The sequence below is a fragment of the Cyprinodon variegatus genome, unplaced genomic scaffold (genome assembly GCF_000732505.1).
Source record: "Cyprinodon variegatus isolate N-32 unplaced genomic scaffold, C_variegatus-1.0 Scaffold552, whole genome shotgun sequence".
NCBI lineage: Eukaryota > Metazoa > Chordata > Actinopteri > Cyprinodontiformes > Cyprinodontidae > Cyprinodon > Cyprinodon variegatus.
This window is the reverse complement of record NW_015151005.1, coordinates 452597-467908: the sequence shown is the minus strand read 5'-3', so window position 1 is coordinate 467908 and position 15312 is coordinate 452597. Positions and strand designations below refer to the sequence as shown.

Here is a 15312-nt window from a genome sequence, read left to right as displayed (position 1 = left end):
TATATATATATATATATATATATATATATATATATACACATTTTGTATTTAAGATAAAAAAAAACGTTCTTGTCTGTCATAATGCGCTATCCCGAACTCCTCAAGTGGAAAAGTTTTATTTTCACCTGGTTTAATTTAATAACAAATATTCTTTAAACAACCTTTGGCTAGCTGCTTATTAAACAATTAATCAAGAAAATAATCAACAGATTATTCGATTTTGCAAAATAATCGTTAGTTGCAGATTTACTTTAAACCTGAACAGAAAGCTGTCAAAATCACATGTGACCGTTTATTATGAAATATGTCGAGCACACAGTATTCAAAGACCTTTTTACATGCAAAACAGTTCATCGTCTTCTTTTCGCTTAAACTATAAGTCAAGATAGACATAATTGTTATATAGATGTGATAAAGAGGATTTGCTTAAGCTCAAACTAAGCATCAAAAAGGAGATATAAGGGACTTGACTTAGCATGGTTCATCTCAAACTGGTTTCTTGAGGATTTACAATGAGTTCACGGTTCTCCAGTGGATTGAACACAATAGAGCACCTTTGGGATTTTCTACTTGGATGCAATTGCAGGATGTTATTGAGTCAGTAACATCCAAAATCTCTAAGGGAATGTTTCAATCACCTTTTTGAATATATACCACAAAAAGTAGGGCAGGAAAATGGGCCCCCTATTACCACAAGAAAAGTGTGATTAAATAACACAACCTTTGAAAGTAAGCCAAAAAATCTTAGCAGTATAGTGTTCTTTATGTTGAGGCTTTTGTGATGTTAAGGTATCCATACAAGTACACTATACTGTAATTGTAGAGACCATTTCATACATACTTGTTTGACCAATGAATTCTGATGAAACCATGCTGTTTGATTTATCATTCACTACTGCACAACCAGAATAAATAACCTTGTGTTGCCCTCACTTGTTTTATGTCACTTACTCAGAACAGGACAATTATGAAATTATTGTGGAAAATTGTTCCTACATGGGAGGAGATGTTAAATGACCCGTGCGCGACCCTTTGTGTGGGGAGTGGAGTAAATTGTTTGTGAGGCGTGAAGCTAGCAATTACCAGAAACAATAACAAACATTTTCTACGGTGGACAGAGAAAGAAAGTGAGGAGGAATTGTTTGACAAAACCACACAGATGAAATATTTTTTACATCATTTAGGTTGTTTTATTGTGTCAAAGATACATTGTGAACCATTTGTAAAAAAAAAAAAAAAAAACACATTTTACTTCCAATGTTTGGATACAATCTTAGTCTTTTCCTTCTTTTCTCTGCATGTCTCTGCAACAGAGCTCTGTTTCATGCTTCTAGTTTGAAGCAAGTTTTATAATGACTAACTGTTGAACACCTCTGCTTTAAGACAACAGATGGCCACAGGATATAGGGCTGAGGTCACCTCGACTCTGTGCACCGACCAATTAACTTTTTCCTCTTCTTCCCCTTTCTCCACCACTGACTGTCTTTCCTTCTATATCCATTGCGGGGTTGTTCCTTATTTCCTCATTGGCTACATGTTTCCCATCACCTGGTTCCATGTTTCCACCTTTTGCTCTTTCTTTTTCTGTTTTCATCTCCATCTCCATGTCTTTCTTCAAACTCCCTGACCTATACTTTCCAACATGTTTTCTCTGTTTCAACCCTCTCCTATCTCTCCTCACCTTTCCATCTGCCCTTCTCAGTCGCTACTCTCGGAGGTGGAACAGGTTGTGTAGGCGAAAGTGTCGAGCAGCAGTCAAGTCCCAGGTTTTCTATTGGCTCGTCATCTTCTTGGTTTTTCTCAACACCCTGACCATCGCTTCTGAACATCACAAGCAACCGCAGTGGCTAACAGACGTACAAGGTACATTGCACACAATGTACAGATTACATGCAATAGTGCATTGGAATAATATTAAGAAAGTCTTTTTTTTTACATTTTCCTTACTTCCTTTCATCTTCCTATATGTTTCCCTGTCTCTGCAGATATAGCAAACAAAGTATTGTTAGCACTCTTCACGGGTGAGATGCTGCTAAAGATGTACAGTCTTGGCTTACAGGTAAGTGGTAGCAATAAGTTACAATCATAAACTTCTATGTTTTTTTTTTTTATGGAATTAGATTGTCAAAAATAAGTGCATAACTACAGTGGAAGGAAAATATATATGCTTTTAAAAATTACATTTGAAATGTCTGTTGTGTATTTCAATTTAGCCATCGAGTTGGCACTTTAAATCCCCTTTTGTTTGTAGTTACAGTGTGTTAGGTTGTGTTTTGTACATCTAGATATTTACATTTTTGCATCCTTAAGGGTTGCATTGCTTAAGCTCTATCCAACTGGGAAACACACACTGAATGCAAACCTTTCTTCACTGGTTTAGGTCTGACTTGGACTGGATTTTGTGCTAACATAGTTTTAACAGCAGCTATTCAGTTGAAGCTCTGGCTGAACGTTAAAGGTCATCCCGCTAAATCTCTGTCTCAGTCTAAAGCCCTTTCGTCTCAGTTTTTACAAATAGAGCAGAAAATTCAGTTTGGGTCTCATCACACCTGCCAACATTATACTACATTGTGGCGTGTGAGTGACAATGGCCTTTTCCTTTTTTTAAAACAAATTCTATTGTTCCTTTAGGTGTTATTTATCACAGAAATAAACTTTTTCCTTCCTCTTTGCAATTTTGTTACATTGGTTTTTTTTTTTAAACTTTTCTTTTCTTCTACAAAGTAAAGACCAAATGTTAAACGCCTTAAGACCTAGATATGCCTCTGGCACCACAGGTTTGAGACCCCTCGTCTAGTTAAAAAATAAATAAATAAACTGAGGTTTTTGATTGTAATGTGAAAATTTGTATAAATGTCTTTGTTCGTGATACAACTTCTGCAAACTGAACTTTTCTTTCCCCCCGCAGGCGTACTTTGTGTCGCTCTTCAACCGGTTTGACAGCTTCGTAGTATGTGGAGGAATACTAGAAACCATTCTAGTTGAAACAAAGATCATGTCTCCTCTTGGCATCTCGGTGTTACGCTGTGTGCGCCTTTTAAGAATATTTAAAATAACAAGGTTATTATCAACTTTACAGCATTGATCCTAATTTTAATTTAGTAACAGGCTAAAAATAATCCAGCCTGGCATCTCTCAAGTAAAAATATAAAATAGATGTAAATTGAAGCGCTATTCATTTGGATCTCTGTTTTTCCTTTCCTATAGATATTGGAACTCTCTCTCCAACCTCGTGGCCTCACTACTCAACTCAGTTCGCTCCATCGCCTCCCTGCTACTTCTGCTCTTTCTCTTCATCATTATCTTCTCCCTGTTGGGCATGCAGCTCTTTGGGGGGAAATTCAACTTTGACGACACCCGACGCAGCACCTTTGACAACTTCCCGCAGTCTTTGCTCACTGTGTTTCAGGTTACAATACTGTAATTTCTTTCAGGGTCATACTGGTCTCCATATTGCCTCGTCTTTTGAAGATGATTTATATATTCTTGATGCAGAACCACACAAAGCTTTTTTTTATTATCTTTCCTCGCAGATTCTGACAGGAGAAGACTGGAACTCTGTTATGTATGATGGCATCATGGCGTACGGCGGCCCATCTTTTCCTGGCATGCTGGTCTGCATCTACTTTATCATCCTCTTCATCTGCGGAAACTGTATCCTTTTCTGTCAGCAGACTACACCAGAAATGCAACGGAAAGACAAACATTTCAAGCTAAATCTAAAACGAGTGGAGAAACTGTCTTCTGCCCAGAATACATTTGTTTAAAAACAAATTGTGTGTATCACTGCATTTTCACAAGATTTGCACCTGTCTCGCCCGCTGCACAATCTCATCTATCAGGTTTATATTTCTTACATTACTCCTCTGAATAGACATCCTACTGAATGTCTTCTTGGCCATCGCTGTTGACAATCTAGCAGATGCTGAGAGTCTGACATCAGCTCAGAAAGAAGAGGAGGAGGCAAAGGAGAGGAAAAAGCTGGCAAGGTAAGACCGAGAAAACTGGGAAACTAAAAGAGAGCAGCAACTGAAAGTAGAAACAAAGCAAGAAGTATTTCAGAGAGAGAAAACCTTTTTGAAAATCTGGCATGTTGCAACTGTTGTTGCTGCTCTAAAACATATATTCATTATAAAGTAGTTTAAGATCTCAGTGCCCCTTAAAGAGAATTTCAGCAATAATTATGAAAAGCTTATTTATTATACAGATTAATTACACAGGGTGCATTTTTAAGCATTTTGGTGATATCAGATTACGGCCAACGAAAAGCAAAAATTCTGTTTCTCTGGCAATGTTAATATTTTGAAAGACAAATCTAAAAAATACAGGAATATTGGTGCATGCATAATCATGAGGGAAATTAGCAACTTGACAGCTGCTCAGCACACAATCAATGATTCATTCTACAATAAGGTGAAGCCACAAACACCTAGTTCTAAAGATGCTGGCGCAGTTGTTTTTCCAAACATATTAACAGAAAAAGCAGATAATTTCATAGATTTCACCTATAGATATTCCAAGACTATTTTTCATTGTAATGCATTATCAGGATATTGGAAAACATGAATATATCTGTCTACGATCATTTCAGCTCAGGTTACTTTTGTGCCCCATTGTCTTGTCCTCAATCTCATTGTTCTGAAGTGAACAAATGCAAATCTGTGATTTAACAGGGAGAAAATAAAGTTAAAATCAGGAGAGAAGGTAAGATGCTGTTTCTTTATCAGGCTCGCCAGTCCAGAGAAGCGTCAGGAAAACGAGAAGCCACCAATAGAGGAAAAGAAGAGTGAGAAGATTGAACTGAAGTCTATCACTTCTGATGGAGAGACTAACACTGCCACAAAGGTACTTATTAAAATAAAAAACAAGCACTGAAGCAACAGATTTTGGTCTGAGCAAACAGTAACCTATGACTAAATCGTTCTGCCTTTTGCAGATTAACATGGATGACTGTTGCGGAGAGGAAAATGAAGAGAAGAATCCATATCCTGCAAATGATTACATAGGTAAAGTGCACAGTGAGAACAGCTACACAGGTCTTTCTAAACTGATAATAATAGTTTAGGGTCAAGTTTTCATTTTCTAACATAGAATATTACCACCACTATCTTTTAACACCCTTGTTCTTTTCTCCTATTTGTTTTATCTCATATCTTCTCTCACTCTGCTATCTTCCCGACCCCATCAGGAGATGAGGATGAGGATGAGCCGGAGATGCCGGTAGGCCCGAGGCCACGGCCACTCTCTGATATCCACCTAAAAGAGAAGGCTGTTCCAATGCCAGAGGCCCGCGCCTTCTTCATCTTCAGCCACACTAATCAGTAACTGCCGTTCATTTGTTTTCTTTTTATCTTCTTCATTTAGTTCTGTGGTCTAATTTGTTTGTTTTTTTTCCATTTTTTTTTTTATCTCACAGATTCAGGGTTTTTTGCCACAAGATCGTCAACCACAACATCTTCACCAACCTCATCCTGTTCTTCATCCTGCTCAGCAGCATCAGTCTGGCAGCTGAGGATCCGGTCAAGAACGACTCCTTTAGAAATCAGGTGACTGATTGAATTATAAACAGGGTTCTCCACGCTAAGCACCTTTACCACTTAATACTCCTAATCCCTTTTTGTGTCCATGGATTTTTAATTTCTAAACTGTTTATTTCTCATGTTACCTGCATATTTCAATTAATAGTTGCTTTAAATGCTAAAATTCTTTTTTTTCCCAGTGTTTTATTTTATTACACTGTCCAAAGTGCAGAGCAACGAAATTAACTCTCTGCATTTAACCCATCCCCTTGGGGAACAGAGGGCTGCCATTGTGCAGCGCCCAGGGAGCAGTGTGGGGGTTAAAGGTATTGGGTCTTAAACTCAGAACCTCAGGATGACCTAACCACTAGGCCACCTTTTCCCAAAGCAGGCATTAGCGTGAATGATCTTGCCTAAGGACCCACACTGGCAGCTCATTCCCCCCAGCCGGGATACGAATGCAGGCTTTCTGTCTCCAGGAGTTACCACTTGCGCAAGCCAACCACTAAACTTTGATGCATGTTTAGATTTTGTCTTATTTTACTTTTTTTACATTTTTTTATTATCTCAATGTCCATTCAGATATTGTTTTAGGCCATCTGAATCTCATTATAAGGATAACGACATCCAATCAGGGTATTATGGGTGATCAGGAGAACTGATTGTGCCTCTAGGTCCCTCTCTGTGCCTATTTAAAGTGGTTTCCTGTTATTTGTTCCTGGATAAGCTCAGTCGAGCCTCAAAAGCCACCAGGCACTTTCCTGGGAGCTTCCCCACAGGTCTTATGGTCTCCTGAGCTTTGCCAGCAGCCTTGGCCCAGCTTTTGTTAAATCTGACTGTTTCCCTGAGGCAAGGTTGCCTTGAAAGACCCGACTAGGAGTCTTAGCATAGAACAACGGTTTCCAACCTTTTTTAGCTATGCATCCCCCTTCTTTGTCCCTACCGGCTTCTAGCACCCACAATCCCCCATGCCTTCTAAAAACAAACATTGTTTATTTCATGTTCCAGCTTCTCAGTCTAAATCTGACCCACAATTTACTTCGCAAAATAGAAACACTAAGAAGTTTAACTTGATTTGTGTCCGAAGAGGAGAGAGAGAGAACTTTGGTAGAGAGATAGTGCCGGCCTTGATAAAGCTGTTATCAATCAGATAAATAAAAAGTTATTTCCTGATTGTTTCCAAGTGGTTACATGCAGTAGATGGACATGCCCTTGGAAACGCATCTCAGCTCCTCCACATTTTCCTTGTTCCTGTTTGAATATGGACTGCATCTTTAAAATGAACTGCACCGATGTGAATCAGATTAGCCAATGAAAAACATTACAGCTCCGTGCGTGAGCACAGTTAGGGAATCGCGTCTACCTCCAATTTTCCCTGTAGCATTGAGGTCATCATTTTCAGCCAGTCCAGTACGGGCAGCGCTGTTTGTTTAAAGTAGAGGCCACTGACTAACTGCATACTACAATCTGTAGAAGGTTAACTTTCTCTATAATACATTGGAAAATGAAGCATAGAAAAATACTTTTTCTAAATAAATAAAAATTTCCTGTGAGTTAATTGCTTATTTATCAAAATTACAATATGAATTAAATCTTTTACAAAGGGTATATTTGTTTACACGTCTTTGTATTGTCAGGAAAAAAATGTAATCGTAATCATCAGACCTCCATACCTTATTTTTTTTTATCTCACACACCCCCTATTGGCTTACCTTGCAAGCAAGAGGAAATGTTGCAAGATTTATGAATTTACAAACTCTCAAAAATATTGTAGTTCAATTTGTTTTCTACAGGATATCAATCTGGCTTATGCCAGGTTAGCTCGTGCACCCCACTTTGGGAATCCCTGCCCTGGAACAACATAGCACTCAGGATCATAGCGGACACACAAATCCCTCCACTATTTTACAGTTGTGATCCAACTGAAGTCAGCTCCTTCAAATCTAAGTCTATGGTTCACTAACTGAAAACAATACATTTCTCTTTCTTGTTTAAAAATACATTTTGCCTTAAAAAGACCGTCTTTCTACTGTGGTTAAGGAAGATCTGAGACCCCCAAAAAATTTAACTTCAGATTTAATAGTAAATTTGTTGTTCCAATTGTAATCCATGATGTATGGCTCATTACCAGAAAAATGAAATATTGGACTCGGCCATGACAAGCAGAGAAGTTTAAAGTAGCAGTATCCTCCTTTGATGAGGGTGGAATCAGGACAGAGCTAGAAATTGCTAAAGGGACTTAATATACCCCTCTGTGATACCTTTGAATGGGTTGGAGCATGTAGATGAGAAGAGGGGTTCCTTTGGTTTACTCCCCGTTTTAACACCTGAGACCCACTGATGGCTGGATGGACGGTTGGATAGATAGCATTATTACTTTAGCAAAATCTGTTTCCTTGGTAATTTTATTTATTTTTCTGCTAGTGGTTTATAGTTCTTCCTTTTGTATCTTTCTTATTTAATCTCTTTCATTTCTTCCATTTTTCTAAATATTTCTTGAATTTTTTCCTCTTTTAACTTATTTATTATTTGTTCTTTTGCTTAACCTGTCTTTGTTGCAATCTGGACCTTTGGGCGATTGCACTCATGAGGCCATATAAGCAAAGCATCATGGCAAAGAGTGAAGGTTTTGTAGCTGTCATTAACAGCCCACGCACGTTTGTTATTAACTAATAGGATTACAGCTGACAGCTACAGATAGAAGAACTATGTGTTTTGTGCCTGGCTTGTTACACTTAATAAGATTGCTTCCAGTACTGCAACTATTATTAACTCCCTAGTAAGTAAATATAAGGAATCTCTTGAGATGTTTTTTTCTTTCATGTTGTCTTTTGTTTTCTTTTATCATAGAAAGAACAATAATCTTCCTATTGAACACATATGAACAGCTTATTTTCTTGTAGTTAACCTTCAGTTTACCAAGAATTTGTGCTGATATATATTTAAAGGTTTATGTGCCATGTTAAAACACTGTCTTATGGGCCCTAAGTGTTGTTGTTTTTTCGTGAGAATGGAGCAGAGACAGTCTGCCTTAAGCACAAGATCTAAAACTACAAAGCCATTACAGTTTGTCCTTATGGGGCAGCTGCATTTATTTATAAAGCCTCACTGTGATTTGTTTATACAGGTTATTATTTATTTAAAGTTTATGGCAGTAATTGTGCTGTGGTACAATGGAAAGGCTGAGCGCCATGAGTGTTTTATCTCTTCGTGTACATTGTTTCCTCTCTCAGTCAGAAACACAGGTCCCCTGGGGCCAACAAAGATCTGTGTTATAGTAGTTCCCTCACTTTGGTACATAGTATAGTTAATTAGGGCAAGCACTTAACAATATAAGGGAAAGCACATTCAAATCTGTTTAGAAAAACTTCTGCCTCTTATGAAAAAATATTTCTTGACAAATTAATCACTTTATAATATCAGTTTATTTGGAGTCATTCACAGTGCTCTTCATGATTGAAGAGATTTTTAAAGATTTGAAATAACACTAATACTTAAAAGGTTCATCCTTTTGGCTGGGGTACGTTACCTGTGATTAACTGTGAAATTGATAAGGCTACCATGAATTTTTTACTTTGTAACAAGATATATTGAATTAACAGAAAGCTAAACGCTCGCAGAGGTGTCAAAAGTATTACCAGTAATATTTATTACTCAAGTAGGAATATGAATCCTGCTATTAAAAAAAAGTTTTTATAGAAGTTAGAGTAAACTTAAGCTTTTTACTCAAATAAAAGTGTAAAAGTACCATTTTTAAAACTAAAGAATAGAAGTAAAGTAAGAAAATTTTAATAACTGATGCTTTACTGCACTCGCTTATGAAAGGAACATTTTTCTTTCTGGATGATAACTTCCTTACACTTAGGTTTCATAGTTTTATAACTAATGGCAACGGTGTTAAATTTAACTTTGCATCATCTTGAAAAACTATTTATTTTAGTATGTTGTGAACAACTTGGTGCAGTACTGAGTCCAACCATAAAGAAATCAATTGTCTGGATAAAAGAAATTTCTTCTTTTTTTTTTTTAGATACCAACAGGGCATAATGATAATGAGCTTAAATGAAACAAGACTAACAAGTTTATTTTTTTAATGTAAGATGTAGAAATTAGAGATAATTGCTACAAAATGTAAGGAGTAGAAATAGAAATTTGTGTAAGATAGAGTATTTGTACTTTGTTACTTGATACCTCTAATCGCTTTATTCAAATGGAAAACATACATATCTATCTTGGCAAGGGGAACATGATCCCTCAGTTACAGTTAGAGTAACAAAACAAAAAAAACTGGAAGAAAAGAAAGTTTTATCTTGACGCTATGTATGGTAAGCTGAATAATTGAATAATATCAGGCAAACATTAAACTGCAAAATGATTGTTAAATACTGCAATAGTAATACAAATGACCAACAAGTATGATCAGGTATGGACATCTATATTTCTGTGTTCATTGCATCCAACTACAGTTGAGAGTGCAATTTTGCAAGCATTTATGCTGTAATGACTACTGTCAGTCAATATATTCGCAGCTCCAGAGGGTAGAGAAAGCCTCACTGTTAAATAACCTCTGCTTTGATCAGTTAGTTTTTTTTTTTTTTTTGTATTTCCTGAGTTTTATTGGTCCCATGAGAGAAAAATAAAAATATTGTGTAAAATCTTTCTTTAAGTTTATTGTTTAGTAACATGACATACTAAAAAAACAAACTTCCTGCTGTTTTTTTCAGATCCTGGGCTATGCAGATCATGTCTTTACTGGACTCTTCACCATTGAGATCATTCTTAAGGTATTGTTCACTGATGATGATCAACATCTGGACTATTTAGACTACAGCCATTTGTAAAACTGTCTGACAGAAAAATTCTGCATCTCTAAAAACAGTGTCTGCATTCTGTAACACTCATTTTAAATTTTATATTAGTAAATATAAAGGCAGTTTTTAGATTCTGATTTTATTAAGAAAAAGTTGAACGCTTTTCATATCCACCTGGCCCTATGTTGAAATGTACAGTAGTTACCCCTTAAAAGTAAACTTGTTAGAACAACCCTACCAGTAAAAACTATTATGAAACTTTTGCTATAACTGGTAAGAAGTCTTGAACATCTCCATGGTAGAATTTTGTCCCACTTTTCTTTTAAAATTTTGCTTTAAGCCAACTGGCAGGTTTTAATGTATAAACATTCATTTAAAGTTGTGCCACAGCATAACTTTGCTTGGGAACCTTCCAACAGAAGCCATTTTTCCCAGTCAGATCTAAGACAACTAAGACATGTAAGTCTATGGATGTTGTTTTGGGCTCTTTTATGACATCTTGGATGAGTCATTTATAGGCTCTTAGAGTAAATTAAGCCTGGGAAGGTTTATCCTAGATTTGTGGAGAGTGGCTCTTATTTTGTTTGGGTAAGGTCTCAAAGTTAAAGAAACTGCTTTATAACCTGCCCCAGACTGAAAAACATGTTGATAATTTTACATTTCTACGGACAAAGATGTGCTGCTTTTAGGATATTTTGTTCTACTCCAGATTTTCAGACAGATTCTTCTTAAGTAATCGCAGTCCTAGGTTTTTCTTAAGTCAATTCATGATTTTTCTTTCTCACATAGCAAATAGTATTGTACTGATTCTGTATTTACTCTAATTACTCTGAAGCAAAATTTCCTTCAAGATCTGCATGATTTAATTGTTACTCTTTACTGAACACTCAATCCAAATAGTTATTGTCATTTTAGAACACCTTTATGATGTGTTTATTTGCAGATGACAGCATATGGAGCTTTCCTCCATAAAGGTTCATTTTGTAGAAACTATTTCAACATCCTGGACTTGGTAGTGGTCAGCGTTTCTCTCATTTCTTCTGGGATACAGTAAGTGCATCATCTACCTTTACTTTGCATGCTTAAATGTAGAATACCTTCATCATCATTTTGAAAGCAATGTTAAATTTTATACTTTGCTGTATTGTTTGATTGAAAAGAACCTCACGAAAAATTGAAGACGACTGCATGGGTTGTATTGTGAATTCACCATAGTTTTAGTAGTCTGACGTTTTGAGTTTTGGAACTGTGCCACGGTTCACACTTCACTGACTTATGTCACACATCACTTTGGAACGTCTACCCCTTTGTGATTTGTATTAAATGGATGGTTTCTGCTACTTGTTTCTTGCTTCTAATCAAATAACTCATTGAATTGTTGTGATGTTTAATATGCTATGCTACACTCTCTGTCTCTAATGCCTAATAGACTAGACTTCTCGACGTAAGTCCACATTAGTCTGTGTTAATAACCCCTTGATTAGATCTTCACCTTAAAGCTGTCACTGTTTTGATTTGATATTTCTATGATCTTGGAGAGTTTCGTTTTCCTCACATAAAACCAGATATAGAAAAGAAAAAGCTGGAAAAAAGTCCTGTAAAATATATTGTTCATGTTTGGATGTTTTAAGAAGAACAATCATGACATGCTTAATTTATGTCATAATATGAATTTTACAGGGAGCTGCATAATTAGTTTTGACCACAAAATGTGTTCCAGCAGGTAAATTATCTTGAAGATGAATTGACCTGTCATATTACGATCATCCCTTTTATTAAGTTAATAGATCAAATTCATCTCTCCTGTTTCTGAATAAAGGTGAACTCTCCTGGGCTATAGAAATTACACGTGAATGTTAAACTCAGTGGGTTTTTGCCTGTTAAAGGTAGTGTGTGAGTGTGTGGGATTTTTCAGAAATATATCACAGCTGAATTAACTGTGATGATGCTGCATTTTTATTGTGCCTTTAGTGCTTACAAAATAGCACGCTTTTTCCTGTGGGGCACGTCTGTTTCTTTAGTCAGTTCTAGGTGAATGCAAATACACATACCGTAGTTGCTTTATTTTCCCTATGGAGCAGAACAAAAACAAATTGCTGATAAAAATCCTGAACTGTGTCTTGATAAAGTAGTTTATGCCCCTTAAAATTTCATAAAATGTCAAGTTATGTGTCAAGTACCAATTGAAGGGTATTTCTTGGGGCTTAATATGTTGACATCTCTAAGAGTTATATTTGTCAGGGTGGGTGGAGGTTTGAGAGGAGGACCCAATTGCAGAGACTGAAGCTGAAGTTGGTTTCTTGCAGATTTAAATATCAAAAAAGGCAACCAAAGCAAAAATCCACAAGATCCACAAAGACACAGAAAACTCACTTGAAGGGGAAGAAATGATGATGAACCAGCAAACAGTGACTGAGTGGGAAGTCTATATATGGGAGACAAAAACAAAGACCAGGCTAATCAGCAGATTGGGAGCAGGTGTGGACTGAGGAGTCTAGAAGGGAGCTAGGGAAAATTAGACTGACACCAGACGGCAACAGAGGGCTAACAAGAAATACGTACCTCAAATAACTCAAATACAATCAAAGATAACTAGAATAACACAAAATGGATATTAAACCAATGAAAAATGCAAAGATAAATCTTGAACAGAACCAAAACCATGACAATAATATAGATATATAATATAGATATGGATAAACCTACTTGTAAACCTACTGTTAGCAAAAAGGGTAAGAGTTGCAAGAAATAAAGACAAAAAAAGGTCACTTCATATCTGATAAATCTTTATAATAAGCCTTTTTCTTTCTAAAAAGGACATGAATATTTACATTTTTATGATATTTTTAGATGTACCTTCAATGTTATTTTGTGGCATCAGAATACAGGGGGTGTAAAGCCATGTATACATTCTTATACTACATATTTTTTCCCATAAAATTACATTTTTTGCCAGTTTATTAAAGAAAACTTTGTTTTCGTGATTTTGTTCAGTTTCTATAGTACGCCCCTGTTTCTATTCAGTTTACCTTAATTTTTGTAAATGATTGAATTTTAAGGAAATTCAAGAAAAATCAAGATTTGAAACATCTTGATCTCAACTACATCCCCTGCCTACTGATAAATTATAATAAATAAATATCTTACATTTGTGGCCAGTAGATTGCGGTTCCCTTTAAGGTAATAACATTGAAAAAAAAAAAAAAAGGTTTTCTTTAACTCTGAATCATCTTCCCTCCAGTTCCCGGTTTTGTTTCTCCAGAGAGTAATCTCCTTGCATGCAGAAGTGGGAGCTGCAACATGACAAAACTTGAAAGCGTTCAAGAAGTTATAGCGAAGAGTTATTTGTATAATATCTATGGCAAATTGGATTTTTGTGTGGTCTAATCAAAAATAGCTAACACATTAGGACATTTATGTTTTTTAGCATCCTTGCTGAATTCTAAATTTAAATCTTATGGTTTTATTTTGTATGTTTGCTTTTCTTTTAGATGGATAGAGTACTTCTTATCATCAGGTGGTTGGTAAATAGTATTCTTCTTCCCTGTGAGCCCACTGAACTCAGCCAACATCTTAAACCGTTATAAATCAAATGCTTTGACTGTTTTAAAGAATGTGCTACAACTCAATATATCCTCACAGCTTGTTTGACTGTGATATGTGGCTGATGACATCCCACTCCACAGAAACTGCCTTTAACTGCTTTCAAACTTTTTTTCCTTCCTCTGTAAAGAGTTGCACAACGGGTGTTTTTATTCGATTTACTCTTCTCAAAAATAACGTTTCTCTCTAAATCACTCCTTTAGCCACCTAAGATGTCACCCTTTTAAAAATGTATGTTGACATTTTGAATTCCTCTAATATTTCAAAAGGATAGATTAGTACTTATCTAATCTTGGTATCTAAATTGTGTTTTAATTGAATATTTGCAGTACTGCTTTTGCTCTCAGCCAACCTAGTAAGGGTTTTACAAATTTCTTTATCTGAACAAAGATGCATGATTCCATAATAAGCTAAAGATGGATCCTAGAACTTTCAACTCTATTGCTTTTGTTGGTGCAAAATGTGGTGTAATGTAGTGTACTAACAGCTTTTTGCAACACAGTGTAGTAAAAATGTATTTATGTTTGTTTTATCATTCTAAAATTATTATAAAGATCAGCAAATTAACATGTGCTGCTGGTTTCAGGAGGAGGTAACAACAGTTTCAAAAAGTTGTGCCTTTAGCCAATTAGAAAAATTAACCTGAGGTTGCTCTGCAACATCCAAATTTCCCAGTAAAAATAATTGAATTAGCAGAAGCAAAGCAGCATTATGAGAAAATAAACAGCTGAAAGAAATACTCACAGATGTGTTGACCTTTTTTAGTGTCAGTCAAACATAACTTTTTAAATACAATTGTCCCTTTTTTTAGCAGTTAGCTTGACTAATGAAGTTATGACTGCTAACTGTAACATGTGTCTCTATGTGTGTATAAATGTGGCCCCATTTTGCCTACAGATTAAAACTTTTAAGTATTTCAGAAAATCTGGCAATGCATCTACTAATATTCTGCTCATCAACCATTTACATTCAGGATTATAAGACAGCTGTTTATATTTTAGTCATAATGTGTGTAGCAGGCTGCAAAGGTTACACTTCCATCAGTCAAATTAGTCTCAAACATGACTTCCAGCAACAGAAAAAATCCATGATTGGGTTGTTGGCCTTTTCCACATCCAACTTAAAATCTATGTTGATGCTGGGTCTGATATTGATATTGGATTAGCTAAGTCCTATCTCTAAATTAAAGTAAATACATTTTATTCTTATATATGTATTTGTGTTGATTTTAACTTTAAATAAAGGTAACCCGGTTCTTGATTTTTCTAATCACATATTGGATAAACTCAAAATGTCAACATATAAATTTGGTTCCTTTATAGTATGTACAAGCCTTTCCTTTTTGAGCACCTCCTTCAAAGGTTCACACTGTTTGACCG

At 35.8% G+C, this 15312-nt stretch overlaps 1 protein-coding gene across 3 annotated transcripts in view; it reads left to right on the top strand.

The window, feature by feature from the left end:
* LOC107095494 (voltage-dependent L-type calcium channel subunit alpha-1C-like) overlaps window positions 1–15312 on the top strand; it is a 169004-nt gene that overhangs the window by 109555 nt on the left and 44137 nt on the right. Inside the window, exons 13-25 of one of the 3 annotated variants that reach the window (XM_015391617.1) lie at window positions 1703–1863; window positions 1986–2059; window positions 2909–3060; window positions 3208–3409; window positions 3534–3654; window positions 3875–3989; window positions 4728–4845; window positions 4937–5006; window positions 5189–5321; window positions 5417–5546; window positions 10244–10303; window positions 11274–11380; window positions 11760–11774. In XM_015391617.1, coding sequence (XP_015247103.1) covers window positions 1703–1863; window positions 1986–2059; window positions 2909–3060; window positions 3208–3409; window positions 3534–3654; window positions 3875–3989; window positions 4728–4845; window positions 4937–5006; window positions 5189–5321; window positions 5417–5546; window positions 10244–10303; window positions 11274–11380; window positions 11760–11774 — 1458 coding nt within the window. Of the gene's footprint in view, window positions 1–1702; window positions 1864–1985; window positions 2060–2908; window positions 3061–3207; window positions 3410–3533; window positions 3655–3874; window positions 3990–4673; window positions 4846–4936; window positions 5007–5188; window positions 5322–5416; window positions 5547–10243; window positions 10304–11273; window positions 11381–11759; window positions 11775–15312 lie in introns of all 3 variants that reach the window. The other 2 variants (XM_015391620.1, XM_015391621.1) reach the window with 2 other exon arrangements.